This window comes from Seriola lalandi, unplaced genomic scaffold (genome assembly GCF_002814215.2).
Source record: "Seriola lalandi dorsalis isolate HSWRI2012SDOR001 ecotype SW California unplaced genomic scaffold, Sedor1 jcf7180002054425, whole genome shotgun sequence".
Classification (NCBI taxonomy): Eukaryota; Metazoa; Chordata; class Actinopteri; order Carangiformes; family Carangidae; genus Seriola; species Seriola lalandi.
In genome coordinates this window covers 4,154,946-4,174,326 of record NW_019524978.1, presented here as the reverse complement: position 1 = coordinate 4,174,326, position 19,381 = coordinate 4,154,946, and the positions used below count along the sequence as shown (strand labels likewise).

The window sequence follows — 19,381 nt, the reverse complement described above, 5'->3', positions numbered from 1 at the left end:
GATACATAAACTCAGGTTAAAGTGGATCTCTGTCGCCATCTAGAGAAACATGTACATAGAACTGATAATCGTGACTGCGGTGCAGAGTCTGAGATGCTTAAACACGTTGATCATTGTTTAGGCTGGAAAGACTTTTAAATGTTTATGACTTAATTTGCAGATACCACCACTGTTGGATTAGTTTATTATTCGATCTTTAGAGGAAGATAAATGCAATAATCTTTAAATATAGTATTTCTACTTTTGGTGGCGGTCAAAGTTGTCCCCGCTCATCTCCGGTGCATTGAATGAACAGAATCAAACACACCCAGGGTCAGAGTCATGTGATTGGTCATGAGGAGGTAAACAGGGAAGGAAAGGTTCAAAGAGGCAAGGTTTTTCTTTTAATATGTTAGACATTTCCAACGATTTATATTCAGACATCAAAACGTAAAAGTGTCAGTTTACCACGATAGCTCTTCGTGTGTTGTGTCTGTAGCATCAAGGCTAATGAGCGTAGCTAGCAGGCTGTATGCTAACGGTAGCTTGGTGGTAATAGAAGGAGCTAACAGTTAACGCAAGACGATATAATAACTACCCTCCTCAAACTGTTGCATGTAGAAACAATACGTCTCTTAAAAGCTAAACGAATACATTCAGCTTGTTTTGGTGTGTTATCAAGAAACAGTTAAAAGCATTAACGTTAAAACAATTTACATTCGGGTGGGAAAACCTCCAGTCTCAAGAAAAGTGCTCTGATATGACTATATATTTGCTAAGTAAAAGTATTACTAATATAATAAGTTATTACCTCAACCCTGTAGGGTAATATTCTCTCTGTCTGCTTCTCTCAGAGCCAGAGCTCAGGACCAGTCAGGGTGCCGAAGGGCATTCAGTGTCTGGACAGATGAAGCTAGTCTGTCTTGTTGAAAAACATAAAAATAAAAACAGCATCATCAAGTTCTGAATTAAGCTACCTGTTGTATTCATTCTGTATTCATTCAAACTGCTTTCCTTTTTATCAGCTGGAATATTTACTGGAATAACACAAGGTGAAGGTGTGGCTGCTTTGGGCATCCTCCTCCTCATCTTCCTCCAGCCACGATGGTGGACTTCCTGGCAGAGAACAACCTGTGCGGCCAGGCCATCCTCAGGATAGTTTCCAGAGGAAATGCCATCATTGCTGAACTCCTGCGCCTCTCTGACTTCATCCCTACAGTTTTCAGGCTAAAGGACAAGAGTGACCAGCAGAAATACGGAGACATTATCTGTGACTTCAGCTACTTCAAGGTGTGGATTAGATTTGGTCTTCCAAAATATATATTTTTAGCCTTGAATAGTTAGGCATTATCTGTGGTCTAAAGCTTGCTGCACTAGCACTAGGACAATAACACTTTAATAACACAGATTTTAGATTTTAGATTTGAAGAAACTAGGCACGTGATGCATGTTCATTTTTTAATTAGTCAATGTGAAGACTTGTATTTAACTGATGGTAGAAGGAGATTGAAAATAAATAAATGAATCTCATTTGAAATAAGTGTGTATTTAGTACTGACTTTAATAGGCTGCTGTAAGTTTTCTCAGAGTGCAAAACATAGCTCTTTGTATGATTTAAATAACAATAACAGTTTTCTAATTGAAATAACTGTACTACCTCGCTCCCAATGTGGGTAGTTTTGTGTATATGTTTATTAAGACATGCGTATCAATTGCACTTGCATTGTTTCACGATGTTGTCTCCTCTCCAGGGTCCAGAGTATTATGATGGGAAGCTGGAAGCCAAACCTGAGCTTCAAGACCTGGATGAGGAGTTTAGAGAGAACAACACTGAGATTCTGTCGAGGTTCTATCTGGCCTTTGAGAGTGTCCACAAATATATAGTGGATCTTAACAGGTAAGACAGGTCTGGGTTATTTAGAGGTTCAAAACTGTGTTTGATGCTCACTTCACACTTTTCCCATTTTGGAAACACAAAACATGATAAAGCCTTTATGTTACAAGATGATATGATATCATTTCCCTCTTCACTCCAGATATTTGGATGACCTACATGAGGGTGTTTATATTCAGCAGACCCTGGAGACTGTGCTTCTAAATGAGGATGGAAAACAGCTTTTAGTGAGTAACACAGATGCAAATCAGTTTTCTTTTTTTAACATTACAGGAATAAGATAATGTAATGTCTTTTGTTATGAGTTTTTGATGAGCACATCTCAGAATTAATCACCTTGATTAACGCCTGATTTCCAAGCCTAGCCCTTAAAATGACACATTAAATTGACTGTGTATTTTTTGTCTTTCCACCTAGTGCGAGGCTCTCTATCTGTACGGAGTCATGTTGCTGGTTATTGACCAAAAAATTGAAGGGGAGGTCAGAGAGAGGATGCTAGTTTCCTACTATAGATACAGGTACGCTTGTGGCCCACACCCGCCCACATATACACACAACACGTACTGACTAACAAGCTCGATGTACTCAATTCACTTGTTAGCCATTGGGTTCGCTCACAGCAAAGGTGAGTCACTTTACTTGACTCATACATGCATTCGCTCAAAATATTAGACAGAGTCACATTATACTTGGTTAACCTGATCTCATTTTATCTGTCTTTCTACATCTGTCTTTATCAGTTCCAGTTCCTTTTTTAATGTAAATATGACTCAAAGAAATTTAATACAAATGTTTGCAATGTTCTGAAACATTATGGCACATCAAAACATTAGTTTATATATATATATTGAGAGAGAGAGAGAGAGAGAGAGCACTAACATGTTCATATATGAATGAAACATGAATATCCTGTTAATATATTTGTTTGTTTCAGTTGTTAGCCATTACTTTTCATCATATTATTTCTTTTTCTGTGTGTTGATCTGTGTCCAAAATGCATACCATTTTTTTGAAATACAATGTATTGTTTCACATTTTCATCAGTGCTGCCCGTTCATCAGCCGACTCCAACCTTGACGACATCTGCAAGCTCCTCCGCAGCACCGGTTACTCCAGCCAGCCTGGAGCCAAACGCCCAGCCAACTACCCAGAGAGCTACTTCCAAAGAGTTCCCATCAGTGCCACCTTTATAAGCATGGTCATCGGGAGGCTTCGCTCTGATGACATCTACAACCAAGTGAGAAACATTTGGGCAAACGTTTTGAACTGTTTTTCTCCTCTCTGATTAGACTTACAGTAAGTTTGCCTTTGTTAGAGATTGTATGAGACTGTTACAACTGGAGTGGTTTGTAGATCAAATGTCCTGGGCTGAACCTAAAATCAAATTTTTCTTCCTGTCCATCAGGTGTCTGCGTACCCTCTCCCAGAGCATCGTAGCACGGCGCTGGCTAACCAGGCAGCCATGCTGTATGTCTGCCTTTACTTCAGCCCTTCCATACTGCACACCCAGCAGGCAAAGATGAGAGAGATAGTGGACAAGTACTTCCCTGACAACTGGGTAAAACATTTGTTATATGACAGGACAGTTCACTGGAGGTCCTGTATGCTTCATATGCACTGATAGTGTCATGCCAGTAGATTAGAACTGAATCTAAACAACTTTGTGAAATGATATCAGATTCACTGTGTTGTCCTCAGTTTTTCATGTATACCGTTACACTGACCTGAACTGTGTTTGTTGCCTGGCCTGTCTGCAGGTTATCAGCATTTACATGGGGATCACAGTGAACCTGGTGGAGGCCTGGGAACCATACAAAGCTGCCAAGACTGCTCTCAATTATACCCTTGACTCTGCTAACACCAAAGAGCAGGTACTTAAACAAATGAATCGGCTTCAATGTCACACAGTCATCAGCTTTTTCAATTTACAGTCCCGCAGTGTATCACTCTATTGTATGCAGGTACTGATAACGGTGTCCAACGTTGACTGTGCAGAATCTAAATCGAAACTCAAGGGTATTAATCAAATCAGTGACTTTAGAAAGACCTTTTTGTACTTTTCTTGAAAAGTTAGTTTGTTAAAAAGAAGGTGAATGTTCATGAGCCCAAATTAAAGTTAAAGCGTTAGAAAAAAAATGTGTCATGATCATGAAAAACTCTGCACTCTGCACTATTGCAGATATGAATCAGATAAATGATCCTTGTTTAGTCTGTTGTCTGGAGATAGTGCCAAGGTTCCTAAAGGCCACTAGTTGGAGTGAATATATGAGTTATCGTCCAAGATGAAAGATACTTTACACCACATCTCCCTAACAACACCACCACCATCACTCTGCGTTTAGGCCACTAGATATGCAGCGAGCATGGAGAGCCTGAGGCCACAGGTGCAGCAGCTGCTGAAGGAAGGTTTTCTGAGGGAGGAGATCATCCTGGACAACATACCCAAACTACTCAACTGTCTGAGGGACTGTAACGTTGCTATCCGCTGGCTGATGCTGCACTCTGCAGAGTCAGGTGAGAATATTTTGCAGATGTTTTTCCTATAAGACCACAATGTAGCTTGTTCAAGAATAAGTAATGTCACTCTTGTATGGTCAATGAATAGTAAGAAATGAATGTTTTACTTTCTCTGAGCAGCCTGAATTTCACTTTTGTCCATTTCTAGTTCACACAGTGCATTGCTTCGGAGTTCCAGATTTTTGGCTTTAATTTTGGAAAGAATGAAATTTCAGTTCGGTCATCTTCTGTCTCATAGCCTACGACCCAAACAACAAGCGACTACGTCAGATCAAAGACCAAGTGCTGAACGACTCCAAGTACAACCCCAAGATCCTGTTCCAGCTCCTGCTAGACACTGCTCAGTTTGAGTTCACTCTCAAAGAGGTCAGAGCCTCTCATCAATACTGGAAAATGTGAAGTGAGCAGTAAAAATGTGAAATTGATGTCAGAATAATTGATCCAGACAACTGTGTTTCACATAAGGTGTGTCTGCTGTGTTGTCTCTTCGCATACAGTGAGACAGCATATGGTTAGCCAGGCTATCATTAGGAAAGGACACAAATTTAATGTTCTCATTACACATCTCATCTGACTAATCCTTCCTCATCGACTCAGCATCTGTGCTGTCCCTCTTCCAGATGTTCAAGCAGATGCTGTCAGAGAAGCAGATCAAATGGGAGAGCTACAAGAAGGAGGGATCAGAGAGAATGACTGAGTTGGCCGAAGTCTTCTCTGGCGTCAAACCGCTTACCAGGGTGGAGAAAAACGGTGAGACGATGGATAAGGTGAAGGATTACACACACAGCAAAAAACATGGTAGCGACTAAAGGAGCCTCAACCATGCAGCATTTCATGCTTTGATGTCATGGATTATTTCAGTGTTGGAACACAAATGCTTAAATGAGTTTAAGCTTGAAGCTCTTCAGAGCAAAATGTTGAGGCAGAGAAACATCATGAAAAACCTGCATAAAAGAAATGCATGCTGGGAGAAGTGGATTAAATTTACATCAGTCACACTTACTTCTGTCATTGTGACTCTAGCTTTATTAGAGAGACACATTTTTCTTAACCACTACTTGTGGAGCACTGATAACATTCTTTCTCTGCTTGTATTACACACCTATATTACTCCTCACAGAGAACTTACAAGCCTGGTTCAGAGAAATCTCAAAGCAGATCGAGTCTTTGAACTATGAGGACTCTACGGCTGCGGGGAGAAAGACAGTTCAGCTCATACAAGCTCTTGTTGAGGTGAGCAATATTTGATAACATTATTTGAATCATTTTATATTATTTTGCAGTTCCAGAGCTGCTTTGGTTGCCTTATCTTAATGCATGTGGCTAATAAGTAAATCCAAGAACAATGTCTACAAACAGTAGCAAAACAAAGGGACAGAATGAACTGCTATAAAATGCATATAAATAAAGACACGTCAGAATGCATAACAGAAATGTCTTGTTGGTTTAGTGGATTGCATTACCTTTGTTTTCTCCCGTCTGTTCTGCCACAGTCTATTGTAAAATTAGAACCACAACAAATATCATTTCCATAAAAATGTTTAGTTAAATATCTCCTGTTTACACAATCATTTAGTCAATGGGTACAGTCTCCTGGGCAAATTCCAAATGATCCTCATGAGCCAAAAATAAGAATTTTTTAACATCAAGAAAATAACACTGTAAAGAAAGTGTCTGCAGTATTTGTTGTTTATTTTTGTGCAGTTACAGAGGTTTATAAAATGTTTTTCTTTGCATCTTTAGGTCCAGGAGTTCCACCAGTTGGAGTCTAACCTGCAGGTTTGTCAGTTCCTGGCCGACACAAGAAAGTTCCTGCACCAAATGATCCGCACCATCAATATCAAAGAAGAAGTCCTCATTACCATGCAGATAATTGGAGACCTCTCCTACGCATGGCAGATAATTGACAGGTACTTAATTGCTGATAAATGTCAAAGCCATGCAAAAATACTGGTAAAGAAGAAGATGGTAAAGTGACCATGAAGTCTGAATCTTTGGTTGCTACACAGTTCAGTTAAATACCCTGTTAATGACAGATTTTCTGGCATATTTCGTACCTTCACATTTTGTTGTAAAATCTCATCATTAGCATGTAGACAGCAGCAGATATGTCTTTCAGATATTCAGCCGAACACAGGCGGCATGACAGTCTGTTGATCTGATTTCTGGATTATGTTTTGTTCTGCAGCTTTACATCCATTATGCAAGAGAGCATCAGAGTCAACCCGTCAATGGTCACAAAACTGAGAGCTACATTTCTGAAGGTCAGTCTGTTTGTGCCCAATAAATACCCACATATACAGACGGGATTTAATTGTTTATCTCAACTCTTGGCCTTGATTTAGAGAATTGTTGCCTGTGGTGTTAAAACACTTCCTGTGTGTGTGTGTGTGTGTGTGTGTGTGTGTGTGTGTGTGTGTGTGTGTGTGTGCGTGCCTGTGTGTGCGTGCCTGTGTGTGTGCCTGTGACCAGCTGGCATCTGCACTGGATCTTCCGTTGCTCCGTATCAACCAGGCCAACAGTGCTGATCTGCTGAGTGTTTCACAGTTCTATTCTGGAGAGTTGGTGGCTTATGTCAGAAAGGTACATCATGTCAAAGCCATGTTTCAACCTGAGATCTTACAAAATATGTTTTTTTGTTTTTTTAGCAGAGAGGAAACACTGATATTTCCTGTGGTACTCATAGATCAACATGGTTTCATAACTTTCAAAAATGAGCTCTGCATGTTGCAAATTATTGTATAGTAACAGCTGCTTGGAAAATGTACCCAAAAAGAACTACTTAATGGATGTTTACCATAGCATGTGTACTAAAAACACTACTACTTCTACTACTACTAATAATAATAGTAATGATAATAATAATTAACTTTATGTATATAGCACCTTCCATAACATGAACTGCAGCTCAAAGTGTTTTACAAGAAGAGGTATTAAAACAAAACGACAGATACTTAAAAACAGGACACATTAAGGCCATAAAAGACAATAAGACAATAACAGCCTGGGAAGGTAAGAAGACATAAAATCATAGAGACATAAAAGAGATGATACTGGTAGTAAAAAAAATGATAGTAGTAAAAGCAATTTTAAGATATAAAAACCATAAAACAATATAAAAGTAATCTCAAATAAAAGTTGATTTAATTAAAAGCATGATCATAAAAATAAGATTTGAGCTGCTTCTTAAATATATCAACAGAGGTACTGTATGTTGCATAACGTACAAAATATGTTTCATCTACATTGTAATACAGTACCATCTGCTTTCTTTTGAAGACTATTTTGACTCGTCTTTCTCAAACCCATCAAACATGAATTCGCTTTGGTTCTCAGTTTGAGTATTTTTTCTTCTTGTTTCCAGGTGCTTCAGATCATCCCAGAAAGCATGTTCACCTCTCTTGCCAAAATCATCAAGCTTCAGATCCACGACATCATGGAAGTGCCCACACGGCTTGATAAGGACAAGCTGAAGGACTACTCCCAGCTCGGGGCTCGCTATGAAGTAAAAGCAACTGTTGTGGTTGAAACAGTTACACTACTTATTGAATGTTGTTCACAATGTCATTGAAGTGCTGAAAAAAATCATTAGATCTTATACATATTAAAAATTATTAAATGAGAGGCCTGAAGTTGCTCTGTTTTGATGTCGACTCATCTGCTGGGGCGTTCGAGGCAATCATGCAAGCTGGCATTTCTAAACATGTTTCAATCTCACAGAGCTTTTGATGTGAAATACAAATTAGAAAAGAAAGATTGACATAGAAACAGACTGTGCCAGCAGAGACTTAGTTGAATTTCATTAATTAGAATTTGTCAGGCTCATATTGAAAAGGAATATTTTGAAATATAGTCAAATGCATGGAAATTGAAAGTGATTTTTACACTATAGTTTAACTTTTGACTAGAATTTAAATTTTAAAGGTTCACTATTACAGAAAGTGAGATTTCCATGTCTTTTTTGATTATAAAACAGGTCTAGGTGCTAAATAAATACCACGAAAGGTTCAAAATGCTCAATTCGCCGAGATATACACACAGCACATATTCATACACTGTGCCTTAAAACGAGTCAGTACTTCTGTAATTTTTAGATGTCACAACTATACCGTCACCATCCTCAGCTATACTCCCAGTATGGTCCAGCTGGACCCACCGTCAATAGTAATATTAAAGACCAGTGGCTAAAGTTTATTTTTCTGAAAAACCATAGCATTTTCATCACTTACTTACCCATCACCATACAATAGTAGGCTACAATGTGTTACTTGTGGTTGGTCTGGCAGTGCGTCACTCAGAAAACAGTCAGCCAATCAGAAGAGAGGCTCAGAGACCGACACAAAACTCCCTGTTTTTCCTAGAGCTCCAGAGAGAAGCATGAGAGAGAGAGGGCAGGAGATGTGTAACTACATTGAGATGGTTTTTGATACTTATACCACAAATACTGTATGTCTTCTTGTGGATATCAAAACACAGGAAAAGTGTCTAATATGGAACCTTTAAACTTGAATGGCAAATTTTTATTTATATGGTTCAAGTACTCTCTCCATACAAATTGACATTGAAAATTCCTTCTTTAGCTTGTCCTAAAAATTTGACATTGTACTGATTTAATTTAAGGTTCAATGGATTTTATCTGTCATTTGTGTGCCTAAACGTCCTTATGCTTCATGTAATTACAGGTGGCTAAACTCACTCATGACATCTCTATTTTCACTGAGGGCATCCTGATGATGAAGACCACTCTAGTCGGGATCATTAAGGTAGATGATGTGATGAAATAGTTTGGGCTTGCTCACAAGTTCTCTTCTTTTACTCCAAGCATGATTCAACAATAAGATACTGTAGAGGATTTTACTTGACTAAAACACTGATGCTGTAGGTGGATCCTAAGCAGCTTCTGGAGGACGGCATCAGGAAGGAGCTGGTGAAGAGGGTGGCCTATGCTTTGCACAAAGGGTTGATCTTCAATCCCAAGACTAAGGTCAGTCATCAAATCCACTGCATATTTATATATTTTTTTTATGTTTATATTTTACAGTTCATTATCAATTTTGAGCACAAGTTTGTGAAATATTTGGTTGGTGTGAAATCAAATCACTGAATTATTAATTGAACTGGAGACATTTCTCCAGGACAGAGGACAAAAACAATGAATAATTTACAATCAGAAGTTTTGCCCAGAATACTTACAACATCTTTTTATTGGCTCATTATAATTAGAATTTAAAAAGTTATGAACTGATGTGCGTGTTCTCTTGCCCTGTGAGCATCAAGGTAAACAACAGTGAAAAATGAAAGGATGAAACTAAATAAACGTACAATATTCCACTCTTTCAGCCCAGTGAGCTGATGCCCAAGTTGAAGGACATGGCAGCCACCATGGATGGGTTCTACAGGTCGTTTGAGTACATCCAAGACTACGTCAGCATTTATGGCCTTAAAATCTGGCAGGAGGAAGTGTCGCGCATCATCAACTACAATGTGGAGCAGGAATGCAACAGCTTCCTCAGGACAAAGGTCAGGCATTAGAACATTAGTATGCTGTCAACAGTTTCTGATCACATCCGTGAGTAGTGATCTTAAATCAGGTCATCTCTCTGTAATCCATAGGAAATCCATAGGCTCTGGCTGTTTGCCTCCTAATCAGTAATAGGGATTGACTGACTGAATGGTTCTTTCCTTACACCAATCAGATCCAGGACTGGCAGAGTGTGCACCAGTCCACCCACATCCCCATCCCCAAGTTTCCCTCCGTGGATGAATCTGCCACCTTCATCGGTCGTCTCTGTAGAGAGATTCTCCGAATCACTGATCCCAAGTATGACTCCTCAGATATAACAGAGAAATTGTTGAAACAGTTTTTTTTCCTATCAGAACAACTGGGCTTTAATGTGAAGGTCGAGATTCTGCAGTATTTATAAGCTCACAGACAAACACGGGTCCTTCCTACAGGGTAACATGCTACATTGACCAGATGAACACCTGGTATGACCTGAAGAGCCACCAGGAGGTGACCAACAACAGGCTTTTCTCTGAGATCCAGAGCACTCTGGGTACCTTTGGTCTCAATGGACTGGACCGCCTACTCTGCTTCATGATTGTCAAGGAGCTGCAGGTAATTATCCCACAAAAAATGAATTAAAAAGCACGCGCTTAGTGAAATAATATTCAACAGATTGCTGTTACTCAGTCCATACGGGCCTTTACTGTATCTTCAGTGCACATTGTCCTGTATGTCTGCTGGAATATGAGCATTAGCAACCTATTTCTCCCATCAGAACTTCCTGACAATGATTCAGAAGACCATCTTGAAGGACAAAGCAGTGGTGGATGTCTTTAAAGCAATGCTGGGTGCTGTCAACCCAGTTCAGGGCATTGTGGGTAGGTATTTATACAGGATATCCTACTACCTGCCTGGATTTTTCTTACCTCTTATGAAAATGTGATTTGTTTTTTTCTGCTATAGCTAATGCCAGCAAAGTGTACGCCAGTGCTGTTGCCAAAACACAGAAGATCTGGGGCGCATACCTGGAGGCCATCATGAAGGTACTGGGCCATGTCATTCGCTCATGTTCGTAAGCAGAAGACAAGCTGCCATAAAAATAATGTTAAATGTTGGTGTTTGTTGTAGGTTGGTCAAATGCAGATTCTCAGACAGCAGATTGCTAATGAGCTGAACTACTCCTGCAAGTTTGACTCCAAACACTTGGCTGCAGCCCTGGAAAACCTCAACAAGTCAGTCTAGTATCACTGTGAAGTGCTTCTTATTTCAATATCTCAGTTGCATGGTGCTCCAAAATGATATTTATATTTTATAACCTTTAGACTAATGATGCATGGCACTTATGTGTGTATGTGTGAATATATATATACACACACATACACGTATATAGAAATGTTTAATCAAATACCATTTCAACTATTTCATCTGATGCTGTATTAATGACCTTATGATAATGCCCATGCTGCCCTTGCAAAACATGATTTTTCCTGATTAGAATTTCAGCACAAGTAGTAGTCCAAAAAAGATTATTGCTCTGATTCAGTTTTCTTTCAAACTTTTTTGTTCTTTTGCTGAATGTCAACTCTGATTGTGACCTTGCCAGGTCTCTGCTGGCGGACATTGAAGCTCACTACCAGGACCCATCCTTGCCCTACCCTAAAGAGGACAACACTCTTCTGTATGAGATCACTGCCTACCTGGAGGCTGGCGGCATTCACAACCCACTCAACAAGGTGTGTAGACCATGGATGTTTCTTCCCACACAATGTGATGAGTGACAAGTCTTAAACCTGTTTTTTCATTTTAATCTTCAGAGATCACTGCAAGCTGAAACATTTTCACCTGTGTTTATCATCTGCACTCTCTCCTTCTAGTTTTTTGTTTTGTTTGGTTATACTTTAGAGAAGGTTCTGACCGTTTTTTTTGTCTTTATCCCTTTCACAGATCTACATCACCACCAAGCGCCTGCCTTACTTTCCCATCATCAACTTCCTGTTTATTATTGCTCACCTGCCTAAACTTCAGTACAGCAAGAACCAAGGCAAGTTTTTTTTCTGTCAGTTTGTCACATCACAACTCTAATCAGTGTATTGATGCTTGTGAGTTATTAAGTTGTACATTTATGAGTGTAACAGGTAAACCAGTGTATTATAATGGTTGAAGTTTTAGAGAAGCTTAATTTTCTAATTCTCTCAATCCATCACAATTCTTATCCAGAACCTTATCACACACATGGCATAACACCCATTATTGGCTTCTATTTTTCTGATAGCTTGACTGTGATTTTACATGGATAGGCTACTCACCATGCATAGAGGATTATTCTTGGAAAGATAGACATCAATACTTGGACCAGGAAGGTTCAAGGATTACACAAAACATATACATTCTGTGGTGGATTTTTCCGTCAGTATGCAAGAATTACTGGTATATGTAAGGCTTCATCCACATGTACATGACTCATGTCTTTTGTCTTCACAGGGATGACCTGCAGGAAAGCCACGGACCCAGTTGACTGGCCTCCGCTTGTGCTTGGCATGCTCACCCTCCTCAAGCAGTTTCACTCCAGATACACACATCAGTTCTTGGCTCTCATTGGTCAGTTCATCCGCTCAATCATGGAGCAGTGCACAAGGTAACAAAACAAACTCGTCTACTTTGGAATAATTACTAAAATTACATATTTATACACTTCCTGTTGTGTAGTTTAAGGTAAACATATTTTTAACTTTTTTATTGCTTTATCTGAATACTGTTATGCAGTGTATCCTATCATGGCTTTATGAACTCACATTTGAGTTCTTATTTTAACCCATTATAGTCAGAAGATCCCTGACATGCCCTCTGATGTGGTGGGAGCTCTGATGTTCCTGGAAGACTATGTGAAGTACACAAAACTGTCACGCAAGGTAGGGCAGCTCTCACCTTTTTAATGCTGCTAGTAATGTTGTAAAATGTTTTTTATTGACAACAGTTTACAATAGCTGGTGTGGTGGGGAAACCTGAGCTCTGATTTCTGATGATTCTACCATAATATGTTTAGGAACTTGTTATAAAGGTGTGACACTTTGCTTGAGATAAACTATAGACATTTTTGTCCTCTATTTTTACAGTATGTACTGAGGAATAGCAACATGTATTTCATTCTAGTTTCTCTGTTTTTTAGGTGGCTGAAGCCCATGTGCCCAGTTTCATTTTTGATGAGTTCAGAACAGTTCTGTGAAGATCTGGGTGAAGCACTTCATCAGAAAATTATGCTGCCATAGGCTTGTTTCACAGCAGACATTTTGACTTGTCATAGTAGGATAAGCACCAGTGTTACTAATAACATGTTCAATGGCTCTGTTCCAGTAAGCCAGGACAGTGTGACAGTGAGCCAGCATGCACAGTACCAGGACTGGAGCAGCTAAATGATAGTCTGCCATCATAAATGTTATTATTTACTCCTGTGATTTTTGTACTGTGACATACCAAAATGTCCTCTGTGAAAAAGGCCTATTGAATTGTTTACTTACATTTCATTGTTTAGACCATCAATGTCTTTATGCAATAATACGAGATTGTACATAGATAGAAAATTGAAATTTAATATGAATTAACTTGTCAGCATTGTGTATTATCATTTTGTGCCATTTAATAAATGAAATTCATTAATAAATACGATCGTTCATATTATGTTGTTTTATTTCTCTTCCGTTGAGGCCTTTACTTTGAAAAACAAACCCGGAACTTAGAACTGAGCCACTGTAGGAGTTAACTGTTTTTTTCGCGCGTGATTTGTGTTTGCTATTTGTATTTTACCTTTATCCCATTGGCTTCACAATAGCTTTACTAAAACACATTGACCCCCAGAGACAAGACGTCGTTACTTCACAAACAGTAGCTCGTCAGTTTACTTGCTAAGCTAACCAGAGCAGACGCAGGTGAGGTTAGCAAGCTAGGCTAACGTAACGTTAGCTTAATTTGTTATGTTTGGGGTGTCGCAGGGTTAAAGTTATTAATCGTAATGTCTCTGAGCGCCGTTCACGGAACACTGACAAGCCTGAAGTCATGTCAGGCAGACATCGGGACAGGAATGGACATAGTGACAGATGTGGCGATGGACCTGGCGGAAGCTCAGGGTAACTTTAACTTTGATTCTCAGTCTGCTTGACTGGTCTCTGTTTCTCTCTCATGTTTGTTTCAGTCTCTGTGTGTGCATAGTGAAAAGGTTATGATGGTGCTATTGATTTCTTAAGTGCATTACAGTCGGTAGACTGTAACTACCTTTATTCATGTACTGAACTTAACTAAAAACTTGAGGTAATGATCTAGTTATATATCCATGAATATACTTATTGGGGTAATTTTTTACTAATACATCTGTACTTTAATATGAATACGTTTGAATGGAGATATTTTATTTTTACAGTGTGATATTTGCACTTTTTCATGGGTAAAGGACTCAATACTTACTCCAACACTGTGTGTGCTCTTGTGTCCCAGATGAAGAGGTGAACCCTGGCATCAAAGAGATGGAGGCCATGATTCTGGAGTGTGCCAGACTGGACAGGGAGATTAACTACTTTGTTGATGTTGTGCAACAAGTCACAGCTGAGGTGAGAGCAACCTGGCATGGTCTAATCACATTACTGGAAAACATGTTTACCTCTATACTAAGTGAGCAGGTCAGGCTAAAGCTGCATTACTGGGAGAACGACGTAAATTAATGGAAAGTGCATTAAGATGGATTGATTCTTTCCAAAGTCATTTAGCACACAGACTTTTTAGAATGGCAAGTCTAAATGTGAAAGTGTAATATTTAAACACCAGAGAAAATGCTGAAGTTGACTTGAATTGTAAAGGTCATGGAAACAGCATAACATACGTGAGTTTCTGTAGGTCACCACACAGCAGCCAGAGGCCATGTTCAGCCTGTCTGCCAAAGTGAAGGAGCAGTTCACAGAGAGAACAGCCAGACTCTCTGATGCTGATCTGCACAGTCACCAGAAAGTAGTGGCCTTCAAGGACAGCATCAAGAACTCTTTAAACCAAGGTGAGGCCTGTAGAGAGAGGAAAAATAGTCTGAATTGGTCATTGCTAGACTACGCAGTGGATTCAGGATATATAATAGACTTTGATAATAGCTGTGCTTGCAGGAGAGCTTCTCAGCAAAGGAGAGAGAGGAATCTTGGGATGTGTTTCAGGATAATTAGCTTAATTTTAAACAAACAACTCCCTTTGTTTACTGAATAATTATGTTTGCCTGACACCCTGTAGCTGTTATTTTCTGCTTTTTAATTGTTGTCCTCATTACACCCCTTATTAAAAGGGTGGCCTCCCACAGACAATGCTATGCTTTTTAGGTTGTCTGTATATGCTGTAAGTGAAATCGCTGCTGCGCCCGTGCCATTTTCCCAGGCTAACTCAGTCTAAAAAGTTGTATCAGGTTACCCAGTAAAATAATATGAGAAAATATAGTTTAAGGTGTGAACTAAGGTGAGATCATTTCATGCTTAATCAATGTAATCTGAGAAAGGATTAACCCATCAGACATTATCATTGTCAAAACTATCAGTTCATGCTCTTATTGAGGTGTTTATATTTTGGAGCTGAAACATTGCGCTCAAAGGCTTAAATCAAAGTCTGTAAGCTTAGCTGTGGCTGTGTCGTTGCATCGTGGCCTGGATGAATTTCAGTAGGCAGCATGTAGAGTTTTCTTTAATACCCTAGGCCTTGGATGACCTTTGAGTCATTCGAGAGTTGTAGCTGTAGTGGGACAACAACAATAAATACATGGACTGAAAACGGGGAGATTGCTTTATGTGTGGGTGGGTATGTTAGATGTCTGTGTACCTGTGTGAGTGGGAGAGGTTTGTGTGTGTGCAGGCAGGTAACTGTGTATCTGTTGGTGTCACGTCTTAAGGCTATGTGTGCTGTGAAAATTCATGTGGCTGTGTATCTTGTTAGTGAACGATAGTAAATTTTGGTAAACAACAAATTTAGGCATTTGATAACATATCCAGGATTACCTCTGAAACTATTAGCGCCAAAGGGGGAGATGTCGCAGTATTCCATAGTTATAGTTTCATCCAAGCTGGTGTCCTTGCCTGCTGGATCTTCTCCTGCCATCTTGTCAATGATCCAGTTCATCACTTATTACTGAGACTGGACGTTTGGAAACAAACTGTATGTGTTTGGTGTTTTCAGTCAGCCAAGAGTCAGCAGAGAACCTGGAGGAGCTCGATGAGGACATTGCTGTTACACTGAGCCAAGTCAACTTCACCTGCCCACTGACACAGGTACACTGCCCCAGCCTGGTGATGTTATTTTACTAGAAATTCACTCTGTCACTGATTCCTGTTGATTCTTTCTCTTCTTTTATAACACTTTTTCTTACATCTGTACCTAGTCACTGACAATAATGTCGTAGATGTTAAGAAGAGAAAATATAGAGAACCATCTCCATTTGTGTTTTTGGTCTCTGCATTTCATTATATAAACACACCTCTGTGTATCTGTATTCAAGGTGGAAATGGTGAACCCAGTTAAGAATAAGAAGTGTAACCACCACTATGATGAAGGAGCCATACTGGGCCTGATCAAAACAAGACAAAGCCAGAAAAAGAAATGCCGGTAAGACATGCTCCCTTGGAGGACTCTTAGAAAGTTGAATTAGGTTTTGCTGCAGTAAACAACTCGGCAGGTTGGCGTGGGACCAGCAGTTTGCCTTAATTCACATGTTCTTTATTATAGTGCTTTGATGTTGGAGTCAAATTAAATACGGCTGGTCCTAGAGGAACGCTGATGAAATCCCAACGCCTGTCTATGTTGTTGTCAACGAAACCTGCCTATTGTCTTGAGTCCTGACTGTGGTCACTGTGCACACCCAACATGCACAGTTATAGCAGCAATACCCAAGAGGGCTTTTCTTGATTAGGTGTATGACTGTTGACTACAGCTACAACAGCATTTCATCCATATTTACTATCTCCATATTGAAGCAGCCCTGAAGTGCCCATCATCATTCCAGTCTCCATGCCTAACAAAGCTTCAAACAACACTCACCAAAGCATGTGTATTGTTTGAAGAGGTTTCTACAATGTATTATTCACATATCAGAATAAAAACAGAGAGAAAAGGAAACTAATAAAGCAAAGCTAACCAGGCATTTGACCACTTAAATATGTATTATGCAAAATTATACAACAATAAATGAGGCAGAGCTAACACCAGAGATGCTCACAAGTCATTTTTAGCAAGTTTAAATCAAGTCTTATGTCTCTTAGGGTTGAGTGGTCTATCATCTTCTGTATGCCCCCCCGCTCTGCTTAGAACACTGCATTGCCATATCTAAGGAATTCAAAGCATGTACTGCATTATCATCACTACTTCATCTCTAAAGTTACGCATGGTAACAAGGGAAGGAATGACAGTTAGCTCATCAGACACTTCCTTAATGTTAATGAGCCAAAAACATGAAAACCATAAAACAGTGGGCAGCGCAGCCTGCTCCACTGGGCTGATTACCACAGCACAGCGCTATCGATCTCTCTCCCTCCCTCTTGCTCTCTCTCCCTCTCCCTCTCCCCCTCGAGGCCCTACAACCAGCCCGGCCCACCAGGAATCTTCCCATGACTCCCGATTAGCCACTCCGTGTCCGACATACACCAGACTTCGTAGAAAAAAATTCAAAGTCATAGCAAATGATCTGGATCTTCCCCAAATGCAAATCGGTTCTGTACTTTTTGAGTAATTCTGCTGATAAATAAACAAATAGACATGGGGGAACACACAACCTCCTTGGCAGAGCTAATAAAATAAAGATTGTTGACGAGTCCCAAATCTTAAGTCTTAAGTCTTTTAAGGACGAGTCTCAAGTCAAGTCTCAAATCACTGCGTGTGCGACTCAAGTCCTTATCTCTGGCTAATACGAAGTTAATATATAGAGTTTATTATGTGTTAAGTGTACCTGGCTGTTTCTGTCCTCTAGCTGTCCTGTGGTGGGCTGCGGGAACGCAGATGTGAGAGAGTCAGACCTCATTCCTGACCAAATGCTGAGGAGAAAGATCCAGAGCCAAAAGAGAAACAACAACCGGACGTAGTGCTCTACATTTTCATTGGAAGGATCATTTATCATAAAAAAAACAATGTCTTGTTAATTATTTGTATATTAAGAAAAGAGTATTGTTGGTCGTATTTTGAGACAGTTGTTTTTATCACTACTCAAGGTTTTAACCCATGTTGCCTGGTGTTTGTGGAGAATTTACAATTTTTTTTTTAACGATTTGTACCTCAGGAAAAATCCAGTAAAATGTTGATTTGTGAGGTGATGATTTTTGTGTTTTAACTGGAGATTTTTATACTTCAGTCTTGTTGAATGAAAATAAATGTTTCAAACTTTGCTTATACTAATACCATCAAAGTTGTTTCTGTTATCGGGGGGCAGGGGTAATGATGACGTTTCAAATATTTTTCTGTCGCATATGATGCAGTAATTTGACAGAACCACAAGAGAGCAGCCTCTGCATGAGGACACGGGATTAAAGTGGTCAGCAGAGCCAGAACAGGAGACATGAACTTTTCATCTCTCGATTATCATCTCTCAGCTCCAGGTATGATGTAGTATTATTATTAAAGCTATTACCACCACTTGCAATTATAAATCCAGGAGGTGCTCATTTTAGTTTTCAGGTTAGTGAGCATATATGTATAAATAAATTCAATCTATGAAAAGGATAAAGGAATATTGGAAATGTTGAAATCTTAGTGTCATACTATCCATTTCAAAATAAAACAGTTTCCTGTAATTGCAGATAACTGAAGCAGGATCCATGAGATAACAGAAGGACTTCCTCAAAAAAACGTTTTTGTGAAAGAGTCATAAACAAACCATTCTGTAACATATGCAGGAATGCACTTATGTGATTAAATCCCTCCCTTCCTGCCGGCTCTCGCTGCCTGTGAAGGGTCTTTGTTCCAGAGAGAAACAAACAAAGGCTGTGTTGAGATGAAACTAGGTAAAGCTAATCTTTTAATAACCTTGCATCAGGCATTTAAAAAAATCTCTAATTGCTCTTTCCCTCCAAAGAGTGCGTCATGCAGCACTAAGAGCATTTCTCCAATGAAGATATTAACTGGCAACAAATGATCTAGCTAATGTTGATTCATTCATTTCTCCACTCGGCTTCATTTTGAATTACCTCTCGGTGAATTCTAATTTTGTTTATTGCACAACACGTTAAGTCACAGGTAATTTTTACAACAACCGTTCAGTTTGTGGAACGTGCGTACACAAACAGCCATCAGCATTGCATTCAGCATATCACAGGCAAAGCCATTAAGCTGTTTCTTTGGAGGGATCCAGAGCTGTAAATAACCTCAGAAATTCAATCACAGTTTCGCACGGACATGCAATGCTGAGAAAGGAAAAAAAAAAAAAAAGCCAATCAATTCCCCATAGATGTTTGCTGTCTTCTGGTTATGTTTGATCTGGAATTCACATT

General features: G+C 39.4%; 2 protein-coding genes across 5 annotated transcripts; both read left to right on the top strand.

The window, feature by feature from the left end:
• Positions 1 to 352: 352 nt before the first annotated feature.
• Positions 353 to 13,554, top strand: washc5 (WASH complex subunit 5). Of its 4 annotated transcripts, XM_087175215.1 has the most exons (30): positions 355 to 369; positions 834 to 895; positions 1,005 to 1,269; positions 1,731 to 1,876; positions 2,016 to 2,100; positions 2,291 to 2,391; positions 2,918 to 3,110; positions 3,279 to 3,431; positions 3,631 to 3,744; positions 4,216 to 4,387; positions 4,629 to 4,756; positions 5,011 to 5,140; positions 5,511 to 5,623; positions 6,134 to 6,300; positions 6,579 to 6,654; positions 6,863 to 6,973; positions 7,755 to 7,895; positions 9,073 to 9,153; positions 9,273 to 9,374; positions 9,731 to 9,910; positions 10,087 to 10,211; positions 10,346 to 10,508; positions 10,672 to 10,774; positions 10,860 to 10,939; positions 11,025 to 11,128; positions 11,500 to 11,629; positions 11,841 to 11,937; positions 12,378 to 12,531; positions 12,718 to 12,805; positions 13,063 to 13,554. In XM_087175215.1, exons 3-30 carry the CDS (start codon positions 1,084 to 1,086, stop codon positions 13,117 to 13,119), a joined length of 3,480 nt encoding a protein of 1,159 aa, XP_087031341.1. In that variant the 5' UTR covers positions 355 to 369; positions 834 to 895; positions 1,005 to 1,083; the 3' UTR covers positions 13,120 to 13,554. The 4 variants fall into 4 exon arrangements, with proteins under 4 accessions (XP_087031339.1, XP_087031340.1, XP_023266276.1 ...); XM_087175213.1 differs by having other exon boundaries at positions 353 to 369; positions 834 to 1,269; XM_087175214.1 differs by having other exon boundaries at positions 354 to 895.
• A 62-nt stretch (positions 13,555 to 13,616) lies between these two features.
• nsmce2 (NSE2 SUMO ligase component of SMC5/6 complex) lies at positions 13,617 to 18,290 on the top strand. Its single transcript, XM_023410407.2, has 6 exons — positions 13,617 to 14,017; positions 14,382 to 14,494; positions 14,778 to 14,931; positions 16,086 to 16,177; positions 16,405 to 16,511; positions 17,869 to 18,290. Exons 1-6 carry the CDS (start codon positions 13,903 to 13,905, stop codon positions 17,978 to 17,980), a joined length of 693 nt encoding a protein of 230 aa, XP_023266175.1. The 5' UTR covers positions 13,617 to 13,902; the 3' UTR covers positions 17,981 to 18,290.
• The last annotated feature ends 1,091 nt before the right edge of the window (positions 18,291 to 19,381 follow it).